The 27,628-nt window shown below is 48.8% G+C and overlaps 1 protein-coding gene across 1 annotated transcript; it reads left to right on the forward strand.

The window, feature by feature from the left end:
* Positions 1-1,093: 1,093 nt before the first annotated feature.
* Positions 1,094-24,701, forward strand: LOC122385511 (mediator of RNA polymerase II transcription subunit 15-like). The gene is made up of 5 exons (XM_043373839.1): positions 1,094-1,957; positions 17,245-17,384; positions 19,874-20,070; positions 23,411-23,477; positions 23,751-24,701. The coding sequence occupies exons 1-5, from the start codon at positions 1,198-1,200 to the stop codon at positions 23,973-23,975; spliced, it is 1,389 nt and encodes a 462-aa protein (XP_043229774.1). The 5' UTR covers positions 1,094-1,197; the 3' UTR covers positions 23,976-24,701.
* Positions 24,702-27,628: the final 2,927 nt, after the last annotated feature.

A 27,628-nucleotide genomic window follows, 5' to 3' on the forward strand; every position in this document is an offset into this window, starting at 1 on the left:
CCAAAAATCAAAAATAATTTTTTTGGATATAATAATCGAAAAATCCAAAAAGTTTTTTGAATTTCGCAAAAAACGGAATATATGTGATAGTCCTTACCGCCTTGCATCCACATACAAAATTTAAGATTGATACCTCTGTTTTTGGCGAAGTTATAGCGAGAAAACTGTTCAAAATTGATGACGTCAAATTTTCAAACTCAATTTTTAGCAATTCTAAACCACGTAGCGCAAAACAAAGACCACCATTCGACTCCCCGTGACGAGCTGCATCGAATCAATACCCATTTTATGCAAAACTATCAACTTTAAGATTTGACCTTTTTTGGCCTGACCTTGACCTGACCTTGACCTGACCTGCACCAGAAAGTGACCTAAGCCGTACCTGATAGTCTTATAACCAACACCATTGAGTTGGAAATAAAAAATTGGCCATAAAACATGCAAACATAAAACATCACACCACCTTAGTAAAGTTGGGCTCATGTGACCTGACCTGTGACCCTTAGTGACCTGACCTGTGACCTGACCTGGTATTGTCAGTGACGTCTAATAGCAATATATCTACTAGGCAACTGACGCCCATGTGCCTAGCATAAGTCAATGTTTGATGATGTGTATCTTGGATTTTGGAAACGTGACGTTATATCTTGACAAAAAATGTCTCCTTTCTTTTCACATAGGTACCTACTACCTATATATGAGTAGTTTCACAAAGTTTCGCAAAAATCGGAGGAGGTGAGGTTCAAAATGGTCATTGTTTGTCCCACTTGACGTGGAATGCCCCAGAAAGGAAAAAAGGACTTAAAAATTAAGTGAAATATTTACAAAGCCAGTCGGGCTCACCGTCATATTTTAGGCCACCAGACCACCGGGCCACTAGGTATGTACCCCACCGCGCCTCCGAAGGTAAAGCTCGGCCGGCAATGCCGCCACCAGCGGGATTTGCCCGCGGCAGGGGGCGGGGGCGGGGTGGGAAGTACAGACAGCGGTCCGGCCGCCGCCGGCGGAGCCGAGCTCGGCGCGGCCGGCACGGCGGGAGGAGGGGCGAGACGCGCAGCAGCTGACTGCGGGCCACGTCAGCTGAGAGCGGCCGCGCCGGGAGGCCAGACTGCGCCGCCGCCGCCGCCGCCGCCGCCTTTCACCTGCGGACCGGGCCGTTCCGGACCGGCGGCGGGCGCGGCGGGCAGTGCGCGCGGAATGGCGGCCGGCCGCGGAGCGCCGACAGCTGCCATGCTGCGAGTCGCTGCCGTCTGGTGTGTGGTGGCTCTCGTCAGTGGACAGGGGCAGCAGCAGCAGCAGCCCCCGGCGCAGCAACAACAGCCCCCAGTGCAACAACAACCCCCAGTGCAACAACAACCCCCAGTGCAACAACAACCCCCAGTGCAACAACAACCCCCAGTGCAACAACAACCCCCAGTGCAACAGCAGCCCCCAATGCAACAGCAGCCCCCAGTGCAACAGCAGCCTCCGGTGCAGCAACAACCCCCGGTGCAACAGCAGCCCCCAGTGCAACAGCAGCCCCCAGTGCAACAGCAGCCCCCAGTGCAACAGCAGCAGCCCCCTCCCGCTCCTCCACCACAGCAGCTGCAGGGTCAGCAGCAGCTCACGCCGGAGCAGCACGCCCAACTCCTGCATCAGCAGCAGCAGCAGCATGCCCAGATGCAGGCCCAGCAACACGCCCAGATGCAGGCGCAGCACCATGCCCAGATGCAGGCGCAGCAGCAGCTGAGCCCGCAGCAGCAGGCGCAGATGCAGGCTCAGATGCAGGCTCAGATGCAGGCTCAGATGCAGGCCGGGCAGCGAATGCCGCCGGGCGTGCCACCGCCGCAGCAGCACATGGCGCCGCCGCCGCCCGGCGGCCAGGGCCAGCGGCTGCCGCCGGCACCGGCGCCCGGCCAGCCGCAGCCCACGCTGCCCGGCGGCGCCAAGCTGCCCGTCGCACACCACCAGCCCATGGGTGAGTGCAGTGGCGGCGCGCGGCACCCGAGCCGACCTGCCGCGGATGTGCAGCCGGCCCGTCCACTGTTTAGTGTCCGCTTCTATAGGAGCTGACCCACCCCAGCTGCGGTTCACTACCAACCGACCCGTTCCAGGCCAGGTCACAGGGTCGGGGATGGGGGTGGTCCCGAAAGTTGTCTTGGGGTGGTCAGCGATCACCTCATTCCACCCTCAGTCGTGGGTACGCCTAACGGCCCGACCGCTACTAGCCCGAGCTGCCAGCTCTGAGGTCAGAGGCTCGGCCAGTCCTGCAGAGTAGTGCGCCATGTGCGCGGCACGAGCTTCTCCAGTGATGACGTCACGCACTCTCTCTCCCTGTGCGGCCCGCGCCCTGGACGCCGGTGAAAACAGGGCACCGGAGGGCATATTTGGTCACGTGGCTATTACGGAGTTCCCCCCTCTCAACGCCTTCAACACGGTGGTTGTCACGTGGTTTGTGCGAGTGAATTTCAAGAGCCTTGATCAAATCGCCCCAGGCGCCCTGTTTTCACCGTCGTCCCGTGCCCTGCGGTCAACCCTGTCCTGTTGGCTATGGGTCTGTTCCAGTCGCACTTCTTAAGGGTGCGTTAACTTCGGAGGTGGCTCCGCTCAGCGTTGGTGTCCGAGCACTACTACTCCGATTCTCAGCCAGTAGATGTCACCAGGGTAGAGCGCTTTTTTCCCACGTTAATGACCTTCTCCCCCTCCTCATTTCACGGCCCTTACGATAACGACGTTTGGTTACTGCGCCGGCGCGGCGGGCGGCGCCGACTGAGGGAGATCATGGTGTGTAAACACCGCGCGGAAGGAACACGTTTCTCGACAAGCCTTCCCGGCGCCGTCCTTAGCCTGGTGTAGGTACGTCCTACCCAGTTAGAACGAAACTGATTATTTGATATGGATACATGTTATCGAATATTGAGTCTGCCGCAGCTCTAGTCACAAGAATGCGTTTGATATCCTCACATGATTGACCTGACGGCATTGTTTTAGTGAAATGCAGTGCTAGATTCACATTGCTACACAGTATACATACTACCAGTAAAACGCCTTACCTATAGGACGACAAACGGAGCGAGCGAGAGGGTGGGCCTTGCACGTGGGAAATTGTGAGGGGGTACCTCCAACTGACTTGTGCACGGTACCCTACTAACCGGTCTCTAGCAATGTGCCATATTTGACCGCTGTGCCGCAGCAGCTTTAGCCTTCCAGTCCGGCAGCCAGATGCACATCGATGTTTTCAAACAAAAATATCAAAAAAGTCCAACAAAGATCATGAAAAAATATGTCAATGTCGCTCAAAAGAAACGTCTCCAACGTCCCAACGATCCGGCCAAAAGGGTTAGCAGATACGTCCGGCGTTCTCTCGCGGGGACAGATGGGGACTACGGACCCGGCTGTGCAGCACCCGACTTAGAGGACCGCGATATTCAGCAATATTAGCTCAAAACAAAGGAGTTCTTAGACAGCCTTGGAAGCACTGCTGTGGAGCGTGCCCAAATCGCTGAGAACACTGCTGAGTGCTGATGACAAGGAAGAGTGGCACCGCGAGCGACGCAAACGCGTCACTGCGACAACCTTTCACCAAATAGCGAATATGCGAGACTCAACGTCAAACAAAAACATCATGAACAGACTTCTTTACGATACAACAACAGATTTAGACACACCTGCTCTGCAGTATGGCCGCGTCAACGAGGAGCTAGCTATACAAGCATATGAAAAGCAAACAAACACTGAAGTGAAAAGATCAGTTGGGCTGGTAGTGCACCCGAAGCATCCATTTTTGGCCGCCACTCCTGATGGAATCGTTTCTGATGACATCATAGTAGAAGTGAAATGTCCCAAAAGTGCAGAGAACACTTCACTGGAAAGACTGGCTGCGTCTTCTAGTGGACTAACTAGTTTTTTTCTTGACGACAAACTTGAGCTAAAAAAGAGTCACCAATATTACACCAAGTTCAGTGCCAGTTGGCTTGCACTGGTGCAAAGTTCTGTGACTTTTTTGTCTGGACACCAAACGAAACGTCATGTCAGCGCATAGCTGCTGACGAAACGTTCATCGCAAACAGACTGGAAAAAGTGAAGGCATTTTATGATGAGTGCATCGTGCCTGAAATGATAGATCCCCGCAAAGCACGACACATGCCGTTCCGTGAGCGGTCAAGGTATAGGGAGCCCAAGGGCAAAGACGTGAAGAAAAAAAAGCATACAGGATGAGGCGACTAGCCCTGCCTGCCACACATCTAACAAGCTGAAACTTTTTTTTGTCGCTCATCCCATCATGGCAAAAAGGGTAAAAAAGGGAGCGACTCACAACAGTGAATGAGACTTCGATGTAACATATCATTGGCTCAGATGTCGACCACGCATCAGCTAAGGTAATTTCAGCAATCGTGTCAAAACTGAAGCATTCGCTCAGCATCATGCCGATCTCATTTTGTGCTCCCTGTTCTGTGTCAGTTTCGTGTCATGTACGAATGCAATATGTCAATGCATGCCATGGATGCAATATTATGTACCGGTTATTACGAGCGAGCGAGCGAGCGCAGCGAGCGAAGCGAAGTCTTTTCAATATAAGGGGAAAATCTCAGTATGAGCGGCCCGGCCCGGCCCGGCCCGGCCTGTAACGCTTTTGAGAGGCTTATATCTCAGCAACCGCTGGACCGATTGGCCTGTGGTCTTTTTTGCTGGGTAGCCCCATCCCTTCTACCCCGTAATTGACTACTTTTGATACACCTCAGTGACCGTCGTGGCACGTGTCACGTGAAAAGCCAAGGGTGTTGAAGCTGTTTTGCAAAAGTAGTGATTTTGATAGGCTCATATCTCAGCAGCCGCTTGGGCGATTGACTTGCGGTAATTTTTGTAGGGTAGCAGCATCCCTTATACCAAAAATAGGATACTCTCGATGCATGTGGGTCACCCCCAGTGCACGTGCAAAATACAACAATAAGAGGTGTCAAATTTGTTCCCATTTTAATAACTCGGTAAGTACTGGGGCGATTTCGCTGAAACTTGGCATACAGGTAGGCACCCACCAGGCAATGCATTCCCATGTGTTGCGGTTAAGGTGCTACTGCACGTGCGCACGTGCATGGGGCGCTTCCAGATCTCGAGAACGGCTGGGCCGATTGCGCTCAAATTTGGTACACGGTTGTTGACCAGTTAGTAGGGTGCCGTGCAAAAGTCAGTTTGGACCCCGTTTGCACGTGCGCACGTGCAGAGGCCGCTTCCAGATCTCAGGAACGGCTGGGCCGATTGCGTTCAAATTTGGTACACCGCTAGCGACCGGTTAGAAGGGTGCTTTGCGCTAGCCCGTTGAAAGTACCCTCTCGCCCTTCCGCACGTGCAGGGCTCACTATCTCGCTCGCTCGTTCTTCGCCTAAAAGACGTTTTACTGGTACTGGTATGTTTTCATTGGCTTCGCCTCTGCACTGTGTCAGCAGAGCAGACGCCATACTGGGGATTTATGTGTGATGCATCGCTGATATATAACTACTGATGCACTGTTTTATTACTTTCCGTGAGTATTACAATACATAGTAGTACTGGTTCTTCCTTCTTGGTCTTGAGCTTCACCATGTGGTTGCTATATACCGATACCACATTATTTGCCGACGTGTTGTGAATTGTGATCGCTATACAAATGCAGCTTCAGAGTAGGTACTATCGATTGTAATATTACTGACGTATAGACAGACTGGCCACAATCAAATTCAAGCATGCCATCACAGTTCACATGCAATACCCATGTTTATTTAGGGGAGAAGGTAAAGTATAGGCGCCAAGGTTGGTAGTTGGTAACCTGTGTATCGATATACTACTTATATAAAATCCACTAATCTCATTCAACCCACCCACCATCCGTATTTTCCTCCGACAACCCCGAGTTCGCTTCTGTTCCGGCAGAGTTTCACGGCCACCGGCACACGCGGGAACCCCAGACCGTAAGTCACCGTGTGTTGACAGTCCCTCCCCGCTGGTCGGCGCGACTCGCGGGTTTTATTACATGGGGGAACGGCAGGGACCGAGGCGGAGACCCATGCGACATCTAGCGGCACTCCCTTGAACCAACAAAACCGTCAAAAAGTGGATATGAATCGGGCTTAATTCCAGTCACAGTTCAGATATTTCTGAAAAGTAAACTTCATTTTCGTGTGAAGAAGTGTTCTGTGCACATTTCTATGTAGCCGGTTTTTTATTTTATGCCTCACACAAAAATGAAAGATGAGCAAAGTTTTACTTTCATTTTTTGCAACATTGCAAAAAGAAAATGGAAAATCGGAGTACATAGAATTGTTGTCCACTTTGAGGAGATGCGGGTGCCATTCATTTTTTGCGCCTAGTTTGAATGACATTCAATGAATTTCGGCTCAAACTTTTCAACTTTTCCACCTTTATCGTGCAATATCAACGTGAATATTGCACGGAATCAAACAACTTGTCCAAAGTAGGCTTTGTATACCCATGGAGCAGGTACATGCCAAATTTGAGGCTAATATCTCCATCGGTTTTCAAGATATTGCGGTTTTTCACCTCCCATTGACTTAACATTAACATCGCACCCTTAACACCTCTAAACTCCTCCAAGATTGCTTTCCTGTTACAGTGGCAGCTCTAGCCCCTACAAAGCCAAGGAGGGCCCTGCTCCAACCTCCTCTATCTTGCTCTTGGAGGAGTTTAGAGGTGTTAAGAAGTGCGACTGGAACAGACCCTATGAGAGTCAAGTCCAAGAGTAGACAGGCCTCCAATATCAGTGGGGGAAACTGTGGTCAAATCTTCCATTTTTGGAAGCCTTTCATTTTTGGAAGGACCTTTCATAAATGGGTATGCATTTTCCAAAAATGGAAGGCTTCCAAAATTGGAAGGCCTAATCTCAGTGTTCCCAGCTGTGATTCCCATCCTTTGATTTAAGTTCGGCCTTTTTAAATGTGAACATTAACCCGCGAGTTCCTGGTGGGGGGGGGGGCGTTAAACGCCCCCACTTTTTTCGCCGGGCCATAGCACATAAAAACGGCGAGCCGCAGGCTCGCCAAATTTTGGGTACATGTAGGAAATTGATTGAAGTTTATTGTGACAAAGTTTCAAAAAATCGATCGGAAAATTTTTAAGATATCGAGGTTTTAGTGACGTCATGATTTTTGAGTTTTCGACCAAAAACGGCATATGTTAAAAAAATCATATAAAATCACAGAATAGACATACAGACATGCCGTAAACGCCATTAGACTGCCAATACCATGAACAATCAAATGGCTATCTTCGATTATTGATTATCGTTCCGCATTTTCCAAAATCTTGAACTGAATTTCGGCAATTTCTCGTGACTACTTCACGACCATGATACATGCATTTCTTAAATTGAACTTTTTGAGCCAAACACGTACACATATGATAAAATGAATGTCACCATCGTGTTCTACGCCCCAAATTACCCATAAAACATGTGTCACAGGCTGCGAATATCAGTTTTGATTTTCCGGGATATGTGCCTACCCGGTTGACCTGACCTTGACCCTGACCTATGCTTGACTGACCCCTACATGGAGCTGACACTCTTGTAGGCCTTATATGATGGATTGTGCACCGTTTTGACAGAGTTTATGACGAGAGGCGCCCATTGCGAAGTCCTGAAGTCCATGCTACTGAAAGCCCGATTTCAGGTGTTTGACCTGACCTTGATCCGACCTCTGACCTCAAAATTCAACTTTAACCCGCGCCCGGCTGGGGGTCCTGGATTTCCACGCCCTGCTGGGGGGGTGTTTGAACACCCCCCCCCTTCTAACTCGGCTCCTGGGCCACGTAGCGATACGCGGAAGGCGGCGTTCGAAAGAGCGTCAAAAATAATGAGGAAATCATTTTGGTCAATTTTTTGGTCAGGTCAAAGGTCAGGTCACCAGAGGTCATTGAAGGCAAAATTTCGCCGATTTCCAGGTCGAATGTCGACAATTTCCAAGAAGCCAACACATAACTCGGGAACCAATAGAGCTACAGCGCCGCGGAAAAGCGCATTCCATAGCCCTATTAACGCCCTTTCTGAGTAATTCTCTCAGATTTGACCTAACGTCAACGGTTTTGCCTGCAGGGGGCAAAAACTGCAAAAATAGCCGTTTTTTTTCGGAAACAGTTTTTTTGCAATAAATTTTGACCCAAGCCTTGTACGAGCTTACTTTTACCGGCATCGTGTTCCTCTCGTCAAGACGGGTCAACTTGAAAATTTGACCTCAGGTCAAGGTCATGACCTGACCGGAAAGGGTCATGTTGCATATCAGTCGATCCGTATCGTCGAGCTGAACACATCTAAGGCGTTTTCATCGCTCTAGCATGCCTGTATCAAAAGTTATTTGCGAAAAACTGTTAGATACCATTCGTGACCTAAGATGACCTCAGGGCATAAACAGGGGTCACGGACACCATTTTCATGTTCAGTGTGTCTAAACCACTTGTAATTCAGTGTTTGGGAGTGTTTGTAATGTCTTTCGTCCAAAAGAGGCGCATTTCAATTTTCTCCCATTGACTTATTAATGGGGAGGTCGCAAAATTGACCTGACCTTAGGTCATCGATATCAAAATTCTGAGATATACATTTTGTACATGCTATTGCTCTTAGCAATCGCTGAAAGTTTCAAAGCGATCGGTCACTCGGTGTAGCTATGACAGACGTTGAAACTTTTTATGAGGTGAAGTCACTTCAAGTGACCTGGTGACCTGACCTTGAATGACCTTGGTCTGAAATTTTAACATGTGTAGAATTGATGTATGATAAGGTGTACCAAAAACGGCGGCGCTCCGCGCCGCCGTTTTTGAGATATTCGCGAAAAACCACAAGGGGGATGTTCAAACACCCCCCAGCAGGGCGCGGGTTAAAGTACTCATCTGAAGCGTCTCGTCGCGTTCTTTCGTTTCCCGCCTCGTGCGTTTCGCTGCGCCTATTGGTTCTCGAGTTATCGGCTGGGGGCGTTTAACGCCCCCCCCCCCCAGCAAACGGTGGGTAGCGAAATACCCCAGCAACTGCCGGGCTAACCCGCGCCCTGGTGGGGGGGGGGGGCTATTTTTTGCCCCCCCCTCCAGACTTTTCGATATATCTCCAGAACCGCTGCGCCGATCGTCACCAAACTTTTAGTACCCTCCTGGACATCAATTTTACACATTGTGACCAAAACTTTTTCCAAAGGCTATGATAGGTTGGCCAGAAATGACGTCAGAGTGACGTCATGTTCTGCCGTTTTTGACCCAAAAAAGGGTTTCGCGGGAAGAGCTGTCAGGCCTATAGCTTTGCAAATACAGAAAAAGGATAAAGACATATAAAAGCTGTAGAATTAACAGGGCTACAAAACTGTTATCTCGGATTTTTTAAATGTTTGGATTTTGACCCCCAAAAATCAAAAATAATTTTTTTGGATATAATAATCGAAAAATCCAAAAAGTTTTTTGAATTTCGCAAAAACCGGAACATATGTGATAGTTCTTACCGCCTTCTATCCACATACCAAATTTCATATTGATACCTCTTTTTTTGGCGAAGTTATAGCGAAAAACTGTTCAAAATTGATGACGTCAAATTTTCAAACTCAATTTTTAGCAATTCTAGACCCCGTAGCGCAAAACAAAGACCACCATTAGACTCCCCGTGACGAGCTGCATCGAATCAATACCCATTTTATGCAAAACTATCAACTTTAAAATTTGACCTTTTTTTACCTGACCTTGACCTGACCTGCACCAGAAAGTGACCTAAGCCGTACCTGATAGTCTTATAACCAACACCATTGAGTTGGAAATGAAAAATTGGCCATAAAACATGCATAGCACAACTATAGTACCTAAAGTTAAGTTCATGTGACCTGACCTGTGACCCTTGGTGACCTGACCTGTGACCTGACCTGGTATTGTCAGTGACCTCTTATAGCAACATATGTACTAGGCACCTGACGCCCTATCGCTGATTCTCGACAAAATGCGTTTTCTTCGGTGTTACATATAGCGCATTCCCTAGAAGACCCGTGAACGGTGAAACATTTCATCTTTGACCTGACCTGTGACGTCATTGGTGACCCCGAGGTCAATGAAATTTGGTTTCCCTCGAAAAATTTGACAGGGCTTTCGAACACCGTTTGAATTTTCCGGATCCGTCTAGTAGTTTCGGAGATACGGGGGGGGGGGGGGCAAAAAATAGCCCCCCCACCAGGTCGCGTTATAAACAGACCCCACCAGGGCGCGGGTTAATAGTTGATTTTGCCATTTATGATCATTGATATAAGGAGAAGCAGCAGTGCTAGTGTTGGTAATACAAGCATGCTATGTCTATGTACATAGTGATATAATAGCATGGTGTCCTGGTGCACTGCTCTCTTTTTCTACTTCTAGAGGACACATGGAAATTCAGAAGAGAAAACAGCTGGTCAATAACCAACCAGTGGGAAAATCATTCCGGCCTAAGTGTGGTATTTATTTTACCATATGGTGCACGTAGTTGCAAAATGAGCCTTCTCAAAACCACGCTTCTCACCAGTTTCTTAGGATTTGACTTTGGTGATGACAATTAAGATTGTATTGAGTTTTGTTATTAAAAAATAAAAAGTAGGGAAACGTTAAGAAAAGAAGTGAACAATGCGTGAAGAAGTTGAAACCTTACTTCGAAATATCAGTTTCCCGCTCCCCTTATATCGTGTTCAACATCAGTAACCGTAGAATCATGAACACCAAAATGAAATAAGAAGCACGGCACGCTAACACCCGGAGCTGTCAACACTGCCCTGTCGACTAGTCCAAAATGACGTGTACCTGAATACAAATTTGATTATTGGCGTTTATTTGCGTTTCGTACCCACGGATAGATATCGCCACATGACCCACAAAGTTATCCCGTCTTCTGGGCAACGCAAAGATAAAAGAAGCATAGCTAGAAATGAGCTTTGTAAGCAATGTTGAAAGGCGGGTCAATGACCTCAAAACAATCTGCTGGTATACGAAAAATGACCACGGTCCAAAACCGTTTCCCAGATACCTAATGCATTAACGGCCTTGATGCATTACAGTCTGAGCGGGCCGAAAGCATATACCAACATTTTTCGAACGCTCGTGCCAATACTAAAGAGATACTCCACCATATGGTAATACAGCTATAGTCCTGACAAAAAATGGTTTAACCCTCGCATGTGTGCGGCGTTTGCCAGCTTCTAATGTGTAGGGGGGGGGGGGGGGTCGGTTCCCCTTTTGCCGTTTGGCCCCTGATCGAGCTACAGCTTCGCGGAAAAAACGAGCGTGTTGCGCGTGACGAGAGGAAGCCGCTGATACCCAATTTTAAGGTTCTAGGTCATTGGTTGACCTTCCAGGTCATGTCAATAACCCAAAGTCGGGAAAATCGGGACCTGTTAGAAACTCGTAAAGTGTGGCTGCTAAGGGGTTTTTCGGGGTGCTGATCACGAATATCGTGTTAGTTTTGATCACAGATGATGTTTTTAAGCATTTAGACCAGGTCGGGTCAGGTCAGGTCAGGTCAACCAGTAGGCGTCGTGACGGGTATTCGTAGTACGTGTCAACCGCCTCTGACAGAATCGTAACATGTTACGAAGGTGCCAAAACTACTTCGTAAATGTTCATATGGTTGCTAAATTCGAATTCAGCTAAAAAAACTGGCCTAGAAACGTGTAAAACTCGAAAAAGTGAACCGAGGTCATCAAAGGTCAGTGACCTGACCTGACCTTCCGGTGACCTTGACACCCACCCTAATGCATGGGAGCAGCATCATATCACATGTTTGAACGCTTAAAACCACGAAAAGACTGCAAACGCGCGGCTAATGCGAGCCGACATACGCCGAATCGCGATTCCGGCCAAACATGGTCTCGAAAAGTAGGTCACAGGTCAAAGGTCATTAGGGTCAGGGTCATGAAAATTTCAGGGTAGGTGTAAAATTGATTAACGCGAGGGTACTGAAAGTTTCGTCGCGATCGCCCGCTCTTTACGCGAGTTATTCGCGAAAAACCGAGGGGGGGGGGTCCGTTCAACCCCCCCCCCCCTATACGGGCGAGGGTTAAGCCTCAGCGTCGCAAGAATAATTATGAATCGCGATTCCATATGCCTGAGATATGACTGGTGCATTTTTCACATGTAAAACATGCCTGCGGTCATGTCTGCACCGCATGATAACAATTGCTCGAAAGATATCAGAAATGATGACTTGTTCATGAACGTTCGTGAACGTTCACGAACTGTTCATAAACAAAGAATCGTTGGTGAACATGTGACCTTGAATGCCAAAATTCGTAAACTATCAAATAAACAAACAAACAAACATTGTTCAAAAACTGTTCATGAACAAATATACAAACACCAAACCCTGAAATTAACAGAGTTGCAATGAGCTCTCGATCACATTTGACCGTTCTCAGTTCGGACCAGTTCACAGTTATTGTTATTTTACCACTGTACGACGAAATTCAATGCTGTATAGCGACCATAAGAGGAAAAACACCTTTTTAATATTTTCATCATTCAAATGACAATGCGTTGAGAAGACTTTTACTGCAAAAATAAATTGCAAAAAATGATGGCCACATTCTCAAAGTTTGATTTTTAGAAATGAATTATATCCCTCGCCCGTAAACGGTGTTTTGCCACCTTCGCCCATGCAGGGGGCAGGGGGGGTTGGAGCGACCCCCCTGGCGTTTGAAAACGGAGCGTCGTAGAGCTTAGCGGAAAAGATCAACGGATTGCTCTCAACGAGATCTCGCGATTGGTGGTGTATTTTTTGGTACTAGGTCATTTGACCTACTTATGACCGGTAAAAGGTCAAGTTTTCGGAAAAATCTAACTTTTTCAGCCGATTGCGGCAAAACGGTAAGAGATATCGACTTGAAACCTTCACTTTCGTGATCCTTGATCAATTCTCTATCGTTTGGTGTGTATTTCGATGTCATAACTCTAAAGATGATGCGTTGGGAGCATCGGAAGAGTGCAAGGTCATTTGTGCATTGGGTCACGTCAGGCGTATGACGTCACTGACCTGACCCTGACCCAAAATGAACTACAAGAAACAACCGACGATGCCTGAAATGGATAGCAAATTCGAATTCAGGGCATCAAAATACCCCGAAAAGGCATACAAGTGCAAGAAGTCATTACAGGTCAACCGAGGTCACTGACCTTACCTTGACCTTTAGTAACCTTCAAAATGTCAACGGACATTGTGCCAATGTCAAATCAGCCAGTTGTGATTCTAAAACAATCCATTAGTGTGTCAGGTCAGTCGGCATTTATACCAATGTGAAGCAGTCTCCAATTTAGCGTAAATCTGGCCGGAGGTTGTTCGCTTTATGACGTCATAACTCCGTGACCTGACATGACCTTGACAAAATAAAAATATCAAAAGTTGCGCAAAGGATGCCCCAAAGGGTACTGAAAATTTGAGCAGGCTATCTGAAACGGTTCGGCGTGTAGCTAAGAAAAACCTCAGGGGGGGGGGGGGTTGCACCAACCCCCCCCCTACATGGGCGAGGGATATGTAAAAAATCAAAAATCGATAATTTTCCAAAATAATTGATATCACAAAAATCTTTGTCCATTTTTTAATTCCAATTGTGGGGATATGCAGTTTTATATGAATCTAATGAGTATTTAGCTGAATATCCGCGGGTGAAATTTATTGTTTTTATGCTAGTCATTAGGTTGCCTGGGGCAATATCTCCCAAAGTATTCGACGGATGTGATTGAAAATGTCACAACACGAATCGCCGGGCTAGATAACCCCATAGCCGAATTTTCATTAAAATTGGAGAGGTAGGGTGTTATTTCGCGATTTTTTTGGTCGATTTGTCGTGGGAATGCCCCAGTTTTACATAAAAGTTGCGGGTAGGTGCCGTATTTTTGCATGCATATTTAGACATTCAAAGTGGATAGGTTTGGCGAGGGTCATTTCTTTCAAACAAAATGGTCAAAGCCTCTCAAATAAAGGTCACGAATCCTTATCGTGTTAGAGTTCATGACCTAGTGCTCATTGCCCCATGCCCCTAGCAATAATACAGTCGGCCTGAGCCATAACACAGCTGAGCGTTTATTACATCCATTAGCCTCTCAATGGGGGTAGATTTAACGTGCCTTATGCTTACAAGGAACACATTGGCGGGTGTGGCTAGCGTCGCCATGACTAATGTATAGGCGCCGCCCGCAGGTGTGCGCCGTTACTGGCGGTGGACAGGTGTGCCACTGAGGCTGACGGGACACAGCCGTACACTATTGGCTCATATCGCACAGTGGATCGATCGCTCGACGGCAATCCAATGGCACTGCCGTCAGCCGGGTGCAGGTATCGCCGCATACCCGGTCAGTGGCCCGAGGCTTTGAAACAGGTGTCAGTAGCCCTTTTTACGACGGAACATTGAATGCCTGTTTGAATAAATTTGAACGCAAAGAGGCCCAGGTAATCGACATTTCGTCCGAAAGGTGGAAAAGTTTAACAATTAACTTCTAAAATTTAGCAGGGATCAAACGGATCAAACCCTTCAAAGGGCGGTTGGTTACATACTTGATGGGCAAGTTGGACAGTATTTCAGACTACATGTATGATATAGATACGATGTACTACTTAGCTAATAAATGTAGACAATGACCGTTAGGTGACCGACGGCCCATGACCATTTGCGATCGCCGGTCTCTAGCCGTTGTTGTTCGCCGTTTCCCAACCAATGCCCGTAGTTTTTTCCCCGACCAGTAGTTTTCTTACTCGATACGGCCATCGAGTACCAAAATCTACTTTGGTTATCTTTCAAGTTTTTTTTTAATTCGCCCAGCAGATGTTGAAGCCATTGACCGTGGTAACTGTCAGGAAAACACACACACATACGCAGGGCACCCCGTCAGGTGCATGCTTCAACCAGGTCGCATTTCAACAACACCCAAGGGGTTGCAGTACAACTCGGTCAGTAACACGGCGGTTCAGGTATAATACTGCTCGTGAATGCAATTCAAAACACGTCCGATGTGTAAAAATACAAAAAGTCTCAAATTTGCAGTTCAAAATTGACAAAGGGAAAACAGAAGCATGTTCATGGCTAGACCGGAAACTCAGCTCACTCTTGTCCAGGGCCTGGGAGAAGGTTCTACCAGTACCTATACAGCGTTGATTCGCAAGGGTGCACACGAGGGGAGGAGGGTCACACGGACCGTGCCCTCCCCATTCGAATTTAGGGGGCCCATTGGAGGCGGGCAAAACATGGGCCCCTATTCTCTTAAAACGCCGAAGACCGTCTAAATACGAGCTGAAATGATGATTGAAAAAAACCAGGAGGGCCCATCTCAAGCCCCAGCAGGCCCAATGAGCCCATATATAGGGCACGGCCTGGACCTGGAGTTCCTTCAGCATGGGGCCCCAGTTTGTTTATTGTTTACTGTGTATTACGCACGAAACAACCACAGGCTCCGGGCCCACTTACGGCTGCAGTCACATAACAATTAACATACATGGAGCACAGAAAAGAAGCACGATCATAAAAGGTATATGACTAGACAGCGTAGTTTAAGAATGTGTAGATAGCACCGCTGCCCCAACAATGGACATCAGTAGGAACCCTCACTTTTTGCGAACTTAAAAACCTGAGATTTAAAACAAGATGGCGAGTAAAAGAAATCAGTCCCTGGCGCTTTTTTTAATAGCGCGTTGCATGTTTTTGGTAACCGCGACAGGAAGCCGTTACGCACATATTTCACTCGCCCGCCCGGCACATGGAACATGCCAGTGTGACGGGTACGTCGTGAGGGAACAGCCAGCGAGAACACGGAGACAAGATGCTGGCAGTCCAGGCGGTCATGCATGACAGACTGCAAGAACCTCATGTCGGTTTGAATCAGACGAGCCTCGATGGACTGGATTTTAACCCTCGCCCGTATAGGGGGGGGGGGGGGTCGAACGGACCCCTCCTCTACTTTTCGCGAATAACTCGCAAAAAACGCGGCCGACTGCGACGAAAGTTTCAGTACCTTCGAGGAGATCAATTTTACACCTACCCTGAAAATATGATGACCCTGACCCAAATGACCTTTGACCTGTGACCTACTTTTTGAGACCATGTTTGGCCGGAATCGCGATTCGACGTATGTCGGCTCGCATTAGCCGCGCGTTTGCAGTCTTTTCGTGGTTTCAAGCGTTCAAACATGTGAAATGATGTTGGTCACATGCATTAGGGTTGGTGTCGAGGTCACCTGAAGATCTGGTTAGGTCATTGACCTTTGATGACCTCGATTCACTTTTTCGAGTTTTACATGTTTCTAGGCTAGTTTTTGGAGCTGAATTCGAATTTAGCAACCATATGAACATTTACGAAGTAGTTTTGGTGCCCTCGTAACATGTTACGAAGCAGTCAGAGGCGGTTGACAACTACTACGAATGCCCGGCAGGACCCCTACTGGTTAACCTAACCTGACCTGACCCGACCTGGCCTAGATGCATTAAGACATCATCTGTGATCAAAACTAACATAATATTCGTGATCAACACCCCGAAAAACCCCATAGCAGCCACACTTTTTGACGTTCTAACAGATCCCGATTTTCCCGACTTTTGAGTCATTGACCTGACCAGGAAGGTGAACCAATGACCTAGGACCTTAAGATTGGGTAGCATCGGCTTCCTCTCGTCACGGGCAACACGCTCGTTTTTCTGCGAAGCTCTAGCTCGATCAGAGGCTTAACGGCAGGGGGGGGGGGGGTCCAACGGATCCCCCTCCTTATACGTTCACGGCCGGAAAAACACCAATACGGGCGAGGGTTAAAATGGTTCAGGAGTGAGGTGTAGTCCATGGAATGGCAGCGTGTTTGCAGGGCGTGCACCCTCCATTCGAAATTCTGTGTGCTCGCCTGATCATGCGTTGAGGCAGACGACACTCATGGACGAGCCTGGTTTATCAACAAACAAACAACAAAATTGAGCCTCCTTGCCGTCTCATTCCTGACAGAACACGAAATTGGTCACTCGTGGGACATACATAGGACCCCAAACAAAGCGCACACAATTCCCACATGTAGAGCGTTAACAGTGACCGCTGGTCCCTGACCGATGCTGACCGCTGGTCCCTGACCGATGCTGACCGCTGGTCCCTGACCGATGCTGACCGCTGATCCCTGACCGATGCTGACCGCTGGTCCCTGACCGATGCTGACCGCTGGTCCCTGACCGATGCTGACCGCTGGTCGCTGACCAGTTGTGATCGCCAGTCTCTGACCAGTTGTGATCGCCAGTCTCTGACCGATGGGTGACCTCTGACCTGGCAGGCAATCAGCCGATCGACCCCGAATTCGACATCATGGCTCCGGGCCTGGCGATGGACTACCGGATCTGGGTGGAGGCCGGCAAGGAGGAGTGCTTCTACCAGTACGTCCAGCCAGGCGCTCAGTTCTACGTCAGCTTCCACGTGAGTCTCTGACAGCGATACTCAGTTTTACGGAGCGGTAGAGATCGCCGACGAGTGGCTATGTTATTTAACACGCACAGTGGAAGGAGGAGGGCGAATTTCGCCCACCCCAGTGCTGTTTTTCGCCAATAACTCACGCCGTTATCATAATAGCAACGTGAATTTTTCGGTACCTACCTGTCCAGAATGGAATTGCGGATCTTCTCGTTCAAGCAATAAATAAATTGGTTGACAACTTTTCTTGTACACCTTTTTGCATTTGAATTCAACCATTCGCCATAACTGTTTGAGGAGCCATTTTGACAATCGGCATTGAGCATAACTATTCCGACGTTGTCATAGTAGGCGGCGGAGGGAGGGGGGGGGGGGGGGAGCACCGGGGCACCGTGTCCCTTGATTTTGGAAAAGCGGCGCCAATAGCGAAGTGCCCCCATTACATTTTGTACATGAGTAAGATGTTTGCTCAAAGAAGTAGGAACAGAAGCAAATGACTTCCTTGTCACTTTCTTTATTCACTATATTTAGTTTTATTGTCATTAACCCGGCAGGCGACTTTCCCCGCGGTAGGGGGGCATTTTTTGCCCCCCCCCGTATCTCCGAAACTACTAGACGGATCCGGAAAATTCAAACGGTGTTCGAAAGCCCTGTCAAATTTGTTGAAAGAAACCAAATTTAAGTTACCTCAGGGTCACCAGTGACGTCACAGGTCAGGTCAAATATAAAAATTTTCACCGTTCACGGGTCTTCTAGGGAATGCGCTATAACACCGAGGAAAACGCATTTTCTCGAAAATCAGCGATAGGGCGTCAGTTGCCTAGTACATATGTTGCTATTAGAGGTCGCTGACAATGCCAGGTTAGGTCACAGGTCAGGTCACCAAGAATTATCAGCACAGGAACCCAACTTTACTAAGGTTGTGCGATGCATGTTTTATGGCCAATTTTTCATTTCCAGCTCAATGGTGTTGGTTATAAGACCATCAGGCACGGTTTAGGTCTCTTTCTGGTGGAGGTCAGGTCAAGGTCAGATAAAAAAGGTCGAATTTCAAAGTTGATAGTTTTGCATAAAATGGGCATTGATTCGATGCAGCTCGTCATGGGGAGTCTAATGGCAGTCTTTTTTTGCGCTATGAGGTCTAGAATTGCTAAAAATTGAGTTTGAAATTTTGACGTCACCATTTCTGAACAGTTTTTTCGCTATAACTTGGCAAAAAAGAGGTATCGATCTCAAATTTGGTATGTATATAGTAGTGATGTCAATTTCAGAAAACATATGTCCAATGTCCGTCCAATGTCCAATACTGACGTCGACTGTCCGTCCAAAAATGTCCAAGCCAGCCATTTGTCCAAAGATGTCCGACATCTACGCAGATAGTTTACACTCAACACCGTTAATTAAGTTGCTTTTAATGTATCGTTACCAGCTCAAAAGTGGTAGGTAATCATATCGAAAGCTGAGCTTTGTAATAGCCAATCAATGTTAAACACGATTAGTGTTTAAGTGTTTAACCCAAAAATCTTGCTTTGGTTTTCTGAATTTCACATTAAAGTGAATAGTCGTAAAGAAGTGAAAGTTTGCATGTGCTTTCCAAATTTATTCAGCTAGCATGTGACCAAATTTGGTGCAAATTCATTGATTAGCTTGGCCGCTAAGTGCAGAAAACTCAAAAGTGTAACGCATAGCCCCACTCTCCCCTACTTTATAAAAATGTTGAGGTGTAGCAAGCGGTTGTCCAAAGTTGTCCAAAGTCTGCTGTCATTGTCCAACCGAATTCCGAATTGGACATTGGACAAAATCGGAAGTCCGAAGATTCGAGTTCCGATTGACACCACTATATATAGAAGGCGGTAAGGACTATCACATATATTCCGTTTTTTTCGAAATTCAAAAAAACTTTGGATTTTCGGCTAATATATTCAATTTTTTTTTTAATTTTTGGGGGTCAAAATCCAAAAATTTCACAAATCCGAGGCAGCAGTTTTGTAGCCTAGTTAATTCTGCACCTTTTATGTCGAAGCATTTTCCTGTACCTCCAAAGCTGTAGGCCTGACAGCTCTTCCCGCGAAATCTTTTTTGGGTCGAAAATGGCAGAAATGACGTCACTCCGACGTCATTAGCGGCCAACCTATCATAGCCTTTGTAAAAATTTTGGTCACAAATCACAATGTGCAATAGCTATTCACGGGAGGGTACTGAAAGTTTGGTGACGATCGGCGCAGCGGTTCTAGAGATATATCGAAAAACTAAATGGGGGGGGGGGCAAAAAATCCCCCCTCGCCGCCTGGAAGGTTAAATAATGGTTACAAAAATACCTATTTGTGTACCAATTTCCAATGCTTTATAGACAGACAAAGTGAACACTCAGGCCGCGTCGCGCTAGAATGGCAAATCCGCCCAGTGTGCAGTGTGTGCAGCGCAGAGACAGTCGTAGCGGCTATGCATCCCTGCTCAGGGGAGCGTGAGGCTGACCAGCTGACTTTTCCGCTCAGACGCTGCGCGGCGGAGACGGCATGACGGGGTTCGCGGTGCGCGACCCCACCGGCCAGCTGGTCCACCCGTACCAGTGGAAAAAGCAGTCCGAGTACGAGACCACCTCCGAGACGGGCGGCTACTTCACCTCCTGCATCGACAACCAGTTCTCCCGCTTCGCCGGCAAACTGGTCAACATGTACCTGACCACCTTCAGGTAACTGCTGCTTTTAATACCTATAGGCTACACCTGTCACCTACCAGTCATTCTTACTGTTCAACATCAGAGAGCTTATGGTTATGTTACAATGATGAAACAATTCGAAGGACTCATCACTCAGGTTCAACTAAGACTTACTTCAAGCGACACCCATGGTCCTTTACGGAGGGTTTCGATAAGTCCTGTAGGTACGCACCTATAAGGTCTCTGTCAGTTATCCTTCAGGATCTGCTGTCAGCTATCCATAGGCACGGGAACCGGGGGGGGGGGCAGTGGGGGCAGGTTGCCCCTACAACTCTGGGGCGGTGCCCGCACAACTTTGAGACGGAATGTCGCACTTTTTATGCAAATGTTTTTCTTTTTTGTTGAAAAAGTCAAGGGATGACAAATAATTGGCCTAAAACCGGTGAGAAAACTAGATTTGAGGCACCCTAGGTTGACCTTTATTATGCTGTGCCCCCCAATCTGAAAGTAGCTCCCACGCCCCTGCAGCTATCCATTGGCCTCTGTTAGTTATCCGCCACGGGCGCAGTGACGTACCCAAGGGGGGGGGGCACGGGGGCCATGGCCCCCTCCTGAGCGCCGAAGGCGCTCAGGGGGCCCCTCAGGCGCCGGTATATTTTTTCAAGCACTGGATAAAACGTCTTTTACTACGAAGAAAAAATGATATCAAAGTTTCATTTATGTGCCCCTGGTTACCCGAGGGGCCCCTGATGACCCGATGGGCCCCTGCAGTCATCCGAGGGCCCCGGTTTCTTGGGCCCCTGGTCGCCTAGGGGGCCCCTGGTAGCCGGGGCCTGGTCGCATGGGGCCCCTGATTGCCTGGGGTCCCTAGTCGCCTAGGGGCCCTGGTAGCCGGGGGGCCTGGTCGCATGGGGGCCTCTGGTCGCATGGGGCCCCTGATCACCTGGGGCCCCTAGTCGCCAAGGGGGCCCCTGGTAGCGGGGGCCTGGCACTGGCGGATCCAGGGGGGGGCACGGGGGCCATGGCCCCCCAAAGGCCTTAAGTGGTTGTTTGGCCACCCCCAAAACGTCAAAAAAATTGCTAAGAAAATATACCTTGATAGAGGTTTTTAGCCACTTGGTGAAGTAAATTTTTCCACAGCATAATATGGAAGCAATATGGTAGCAGTGAGGGTCAGTCAAAAGTTGCGCGAGCAGAGTCGACCTTCAAAACAAAAGACTGTTGTTGGCACGTGTTTATGGCGCAGCAGCTGGTAGTTGGCTGTGTTTCGCGTGGTGTGGCATCACTGGCGGATCCGGGGGGAGAGCACGGGAGCCTGAGGTGCCCCCGACAGGCCCGTGGTGCCCTTGCTAGGCCTGTGGTGCCCCTGGACCCTGGCAGGCCTGTGGTGCCTCTGGCGGGCCTAGGGTGCCCCTGCTAGGCTGCTGATGCCCCTGAGACCTGACAGGACTGTGGTGCCCCTGACAAGCCTAAAATGCCCCCAACAGGCCCGTGATGCCCCCGACAGGCCCAAGGTGCCCCTGCGTGATGCCGTGATGCCTGCGAGGCCGGTGGGGCCCCTGACAGGCCCATGGTGCCCCTGCGAGGCCGGTGGTGCCCCTGCTAGACCGGTGGTGCCCCTGGCAGGCCTGTGGTGCCCCTGCTAGGCCGCTGGTGCCCCTGGACCCTGACAAGACTGTGGTGCCCCTGACAGGCCCAAGGTGCCCCTGCAAGGCCGGTGGTGCCCCTGTAAGGCCTGTGGTACCCCTGCTAGGCCTCTGGTGCCCTTGACTGGCCCATGGTGCCCCTACGAGGCCGTCGGCGCCCCTGGCAGGTCTCTGGTGTCTCTGACAGACCTGGGGTGCCCCTGACAAGCCTGTGGGGCCCCTCACAGGCCCGTGGTGCCCCTGCTAGGCCGGTGGTGCCCCTGACAGGCTTGTGGTTCCCCCGGGCGTACCAAGGGGGGTCATGACCCATGTGGCCCCCTTGGATCTGCCACTGATACATAATATATATTGATTTGTAAAGGCGTTATGGCTTATGCAATATGCAATTGCAGGCACTTGGTATCCCTCACTTATCCCTCATTGGGGGCTTTGGCGGGCTCCTGAGGGCCCACGTCTATCTCTGGGAGCCCTAGACAGGCTCCTTTGGGTCCTTTCAGTCCACTATAGCATAAGAGGTCTCCATGCGAGTCCTATACATCTGAGGGCGTACCCTGACGTCTGAGGTACCCAACTGCAGCTCCAATGGTCTCTTACACTGGCGGATCCAGGGAGGGGGCATTTAGGGCCATGCCCCCTTCCCAGAGGCCTAAAGTGGCCCGTTTGCCCCCTCCCCCAAACGATAATGAAACATAGTTCAATCAGTGCGTGGCCCAGGAGCCGAGTTAGACAGGGGGTGTTTTACCACCTCCCGGCCCGCAAAGGGACCCAATCACTGACTCGAAGCGGGTTAACTGGTCGACAAAAGCAATGGTTAGTGTTTACAAAGTAATATAAAGGCATGGGTCGGGTGGGCTACCATTTATATATTTTTCTTTTTAGTCAAAAAAAAAAAAAAATATTCATAGTGTCAGGGCTGTGACGAAAAATAAGTGGCCTAAATCCGATGAGAAAACAGGATTTGGGGGTACCCTAGGTTTAGCTCCTGCATGAGTTGCCCCCCCCCCCAAAAAAAAAAACGCAAGCCTGGATCCGCCAGTGGGGCCTGGTCGCATGGGGGCCCCTGGTTGCCTGGGGGCCCCTGGTCGCCTGGGCGGCCTGGGGGGCCCCGGGTGACCTAAGGGCCCCTTCGGAAGCAGGTGGCCCCCTCCTGGGCAAAATCCTGGGTACGTGCCTGCACGGGCGTCACCTTCCGAAATGTATTGTTAGGGCTCTACCTAATGGTTAGTTCTATCATACCAAAACCGGTCTTCGTCAGTTATCCACCGGCCTTTGTCAGGTATCCACGTTTGCTATCAATTCTGTCATCTAGGTATGTCCATCGGTTTCTGTCAGTAATTCACCGGTCTGTGTCGGTTTTCCACCAGCCTCTGTCAGTTATACATTAGTTTCGGACTCGGTCAGTTATCCTCTAATTTCTGTCAGCTTTTGACTGGTCTCTGTCAGTTATCCACCGGCGTCTATCAGTTATCCGCCGGCCTGTCAGTTATATACCGGTCTCCGTCAATTAGCCACCTGCATCTGTCAGTTATCCGTCGGCCTCTCTCAGCTATCCGTATGTTATCCGGCCTGCGATGCGCCGCCGACTGCACCGCGCTGCACACGTCTGGCTGTATTCCGGCACAGCATACTTACCTACCCACAGAAGACGGCGGCGCGCGCCGAATTCTGTTGCTGACGTAACGTGATATTTGACGACTTTTTAAATATCATACTCACGCCTGTTTCAGATACGATGAGTGGGAGCAACATTCGGACGAGCTGGAACAGTACGATATTGTCGCAACAAACTTCACGGTAAGCCTCGCTGCACGCTAACCTAACTAATCCGAGGAACAGTAAATATAGGTAGGTAGGTACCTATCGGCATTAGATAACATCAGCTACCAGATTTCTCCTTTAGCAATAAAGAACCGCGTGACACCCCCGGCGCACGTTTCTCAGCCGATAGTTGCGCCCCTGTCGCGTCCCTCCGACACCACGTTGCCTCCGTCTGAGCTCCGGAGACGTCGCCCGCCGTGGGCACCGGTCGGCTCCCAGCTGACCGCTGTGCTCCTTCCCCGCCGGCAGAATGGGCTCGGTCTGGTGGACCACAAGGTGCAGATCGCCAAACAGTACCTGAGCCACTCCAAGTCGCGCGCCGCCAACGACTGGGAGCTGCTCATCTCCAACAACGCGTACGTGCTGCGCTGGTCGCTGATCCAGGTGGTGGTGGTGGTGGCCACCGGCTGCCTCCAGGTGTTCTTCGTGCGCAAACTGTTCGACACGCAGGCCAAGCCCCGCGGACGGATATGAGACGGACATGTGGGTCCGCCCAGTGCTGGCCACGGCTGTGTCCGGTGAGCCCCGCGGAGGCCGCGGCTATGTCCGGTGAACCCCGGTGAACCCCAGAGACCGAGTGTGTTAGAGGAGCGACCGCCGCGGTGGACCGTGTACAGTGTCGTGTGACGGACGTATGATCACGTTAACGGCAGCTGCCGGGGAGTGTCGGCGAGTGACTGTGTGCTATCCGCGCATTGATGGCTGCTCTCCGGGTGCGCCGCTGTGTGTCAGAGGGCCGGCTTCCCCGGTGTGTCGGCATGTCAGACGGGCGCGGCGCGGCCGTGTCAGCCGACTGCGGCTCGATGCCGGCGAGATATGCAGGTGGGACGGTGAGCGGACGCGGCTCGGGAACTCGGGCAGGGCTGGTGGAGGTTACCGTGGCCACATCAACAACGTGGTCCACATGATCTGACACACGTACCTACTTTTTACATTCCTGTTTTACTATGCAACTTCGTATTTTAACGAATGAGCATACCTACCAAACGCGTGCATGTTTGCTCATTTTACATGCTTGTGATTCAAGGGAAGGTAACTCGGCAGTCGGCGGTGGGTAGGTACCTACATTATGTCAGTTATTTTATCTGGCTTCTCTGGTGCAATGTATGTATTTGTTGCTCTTTCCCCTGAATCTCCCATTCATTATCGGCGCCTTTGTTGGATACTTCATAAAATCAAAATAAATATGACATGTTTGAAGCTGTTTTAGGTGCATAGGCAGTGCCTAAATGGTAAGTACAGTTATCGACCCACTAGCTTGGTATTCTGCAAGTGATAACGCATGCCCCAGTTCCCTCTATTCCATGTTGCATTGCTAGCATGTCGGCTGCCAAACGAGGTCTGCGTAGATATAGCGTGCAGAGACGGTGTAATGTTTTCCAATTGTAAACGACACTGACGTCTTATGGCGAACAATGATCGGCGGGACTCGCCTAATGCAAACTTTTAGCGCTGATTGATGCTCCGCCGTCACGGCCGACTGTATAGCCCGTGAGCGGCGACGGAGCGTCCCCGGCAATAATACCCACGAATACGCAGCGCTGGAGTTCACAGAGGCGATTGAATGTCTGACGAACACGCACACGAATTCCGATACATATGCACACTACACTGTATGTCAGTCGTCCGAGTTTGAGCCCGAATGTAAATCGCCTTCCTATAGTGCACGAAATGGCTGTTCTGTTGATACTATTTCATGTTTCATAATATTTTCCCTCCCATGCATGCGGGGGAAGCTGCCATAGCCCGCGCACCGACGGGGGTCTGCGCCAACTTACAACCCACGACAAGCGGTAAACGGCATGGGGTACACACGGACAAGGCCTACCATTTTTACCAAGGTCATTTTCAGGTCAGGTCAAAGATGACGTCACAGGGGTCAAAAAAGTCAAAATGGCGGCGCTAGATATGGAGAGTTTTTATCGAAAAACGTTTGAAATAGTCAAGCTAGGAACAAACTAAGGGCATCATCGTAATCCTCTCGTCAATCCGCATTGAATCATATATATATATATATATATATATATATATATATATATATATATATTTTATTTTTTTATTATAAATTTAGTCCGAACCTTTTAATAGGAAGGATTTACAAGGACAGAGCCACCGCTAAGCGAAGCTTATTGCGGTGACCCTGCCCTCTACCCTCCGATCACGCAATTCCAGTTCTATGGCAGAATTTAGAGTCCAAAGTTTAACGTGCGCACATTGACGCGCACGGCCGGTCCCCTCACTGACTTCGCCTGGCTACGGCCTGCCACCAACCGCAACCATACCTGTCAGGAGGCCCATAAATGTCGAGCGCCCGTCGCGCTTCGAACCCGGACTGTTATAACCGGGAACGCGTGCTCTCACCACGCGGAGTCCAACGCTCTACCAACTGAGCTACGGGACCGGCTATATATATATATATATATATATATATATATATATATATATATATATATATATGGTATAATATATATATATATATATATATATATATATATATATATATATATATATATATATATATATATAGGCCACATGTCCTTGTCCCAGAACCCAGGCATGTGGGTCTTGCACCACTGTTGAGTGAAGTTGGCCGTGTGAGACGACGCCATATATATATATAATATATATATATATATATATATATATATATATATATATATATATATATATATATATATATATATATATTCAACAAAACTTGTCTTAAAGAAAATGTTCTGCCAAAATAGGTACACTGATATATATATATATATATATATATATATATATATATATATATATATATATATATATATATATATATATATACATACAGGGTGGGGCAGAAAGATTTACCTCTTGATTTTTTAAAATATTTCGGTCCCGAACAAAGATATTCAATTGATTTTTGGTCACGTATTCAGTAGCATGTACACATCTCAGCAACGGTAGGGTAGCCTGGGGCAAGACGCCCCAGATAATTTATTTTGCTACATAAATTTTGTCCCACATCACCTGGAAGGCCAAATTTGTACTCAATGCGTTCTTTGGACATTTTACTTTAAATTGCACCCCTCAAACTCATTCACTTATGATCGGACTCCAAGCTAGGAAGTGATTTGTGAAGCAACTGCAAATGGGGCATTTTGCCCCAACCCCAGGGCAAAACGCCCCACGGCCTGGGGCAAGTAGCCCCATACTTAAGATTAAAGATTTAACATGGTAGTTGGCTAAATCTTATGTGAGAGGTCCGTTAGACCTCTGGAGGCACGGCACTGAAGTTAGCACATTCCATCCTGTCAGGTGTTCAGCTATGACACTATTGTATGAGCAGGTTTTTCACCTACCTCATAAGACCAAATAATAAATTATTGCAATGCAAATGTTAACAAAATACTTCCTTTGCCATCCAGTTGCTGAGAAAAATACACATAAAGGCATAGAAACGTACTGTTCGCCAGCTATCGAACATTAGAAAGTGGGTAGCCCGAACAACACATGAGGTAAAACGCCCCAGGGGCTTTTTGCCCCGCGACCTACTGGGGCGTTTTACCCCATCACGTAGTTCGGTCAGAGAACAACGCCTTGCACTCCAGCAAGACATAATTTAACACGAACGAACCCGGCATGATAAGCGTTAGACAATAGTTGTTCAAAACATATAAAAGTCGTTAACCTGATGTGGACCATAAAAGAACGCCATGATACATAATCTGACAACAAAACATAAAAATCACTCAAAAAACACATTTTTGGCTATATCTCCCGAAAGAGTCATCACAATTTCTTCCCAGTCTGCTCATATAATGATCATATAGTGCACGTTTTATAGAAGAGATGATGTTTCCCCAGAACTCTGCCAGTTCCGAGAAACATCGGTGAGGCGTTTTACCTCGGCGGGGCGACTTGCCCCGGTCTACCCTACTATGAACCAATATGGCCCCCTTTGGTCTTCACCCCTGCCCCGAAACCTCTCCCTGCGGAGTGGCACGAGCGCCGCAATGTGTCCTTGTCGAAAATCGACCATGCTGTGTCGAGGGCCAGCTTCAGAGCAGCGATGCTGCTGTGTGGTGTTGCACACATCTCCCTCTCCAGGATGGCCCAGGTGGTGAAGTCCATCGGGCTCAGGCCTGGACTTGATGGTGGCC

The sequence above is a fragment of the Amphibalanus amphitrite genome, unplaced genomic scaffold (genome assembly GCF_019059575.1).
Source record: "Amphibalanus amphitrite isolate SeventyFive unplaced genomic scaffold, NRLGWU_Aamphi_draft 000221F_arrow, whole genome shotgun sequence".
Classification (NCBI taxonomy): domain Eukaryota; kingdom Metazoa; phylum Arthropoda; class Thecostraca; order Balanomorpha; family Balanidae; genus Amphibalanus; species Amphibalanus amphitrite.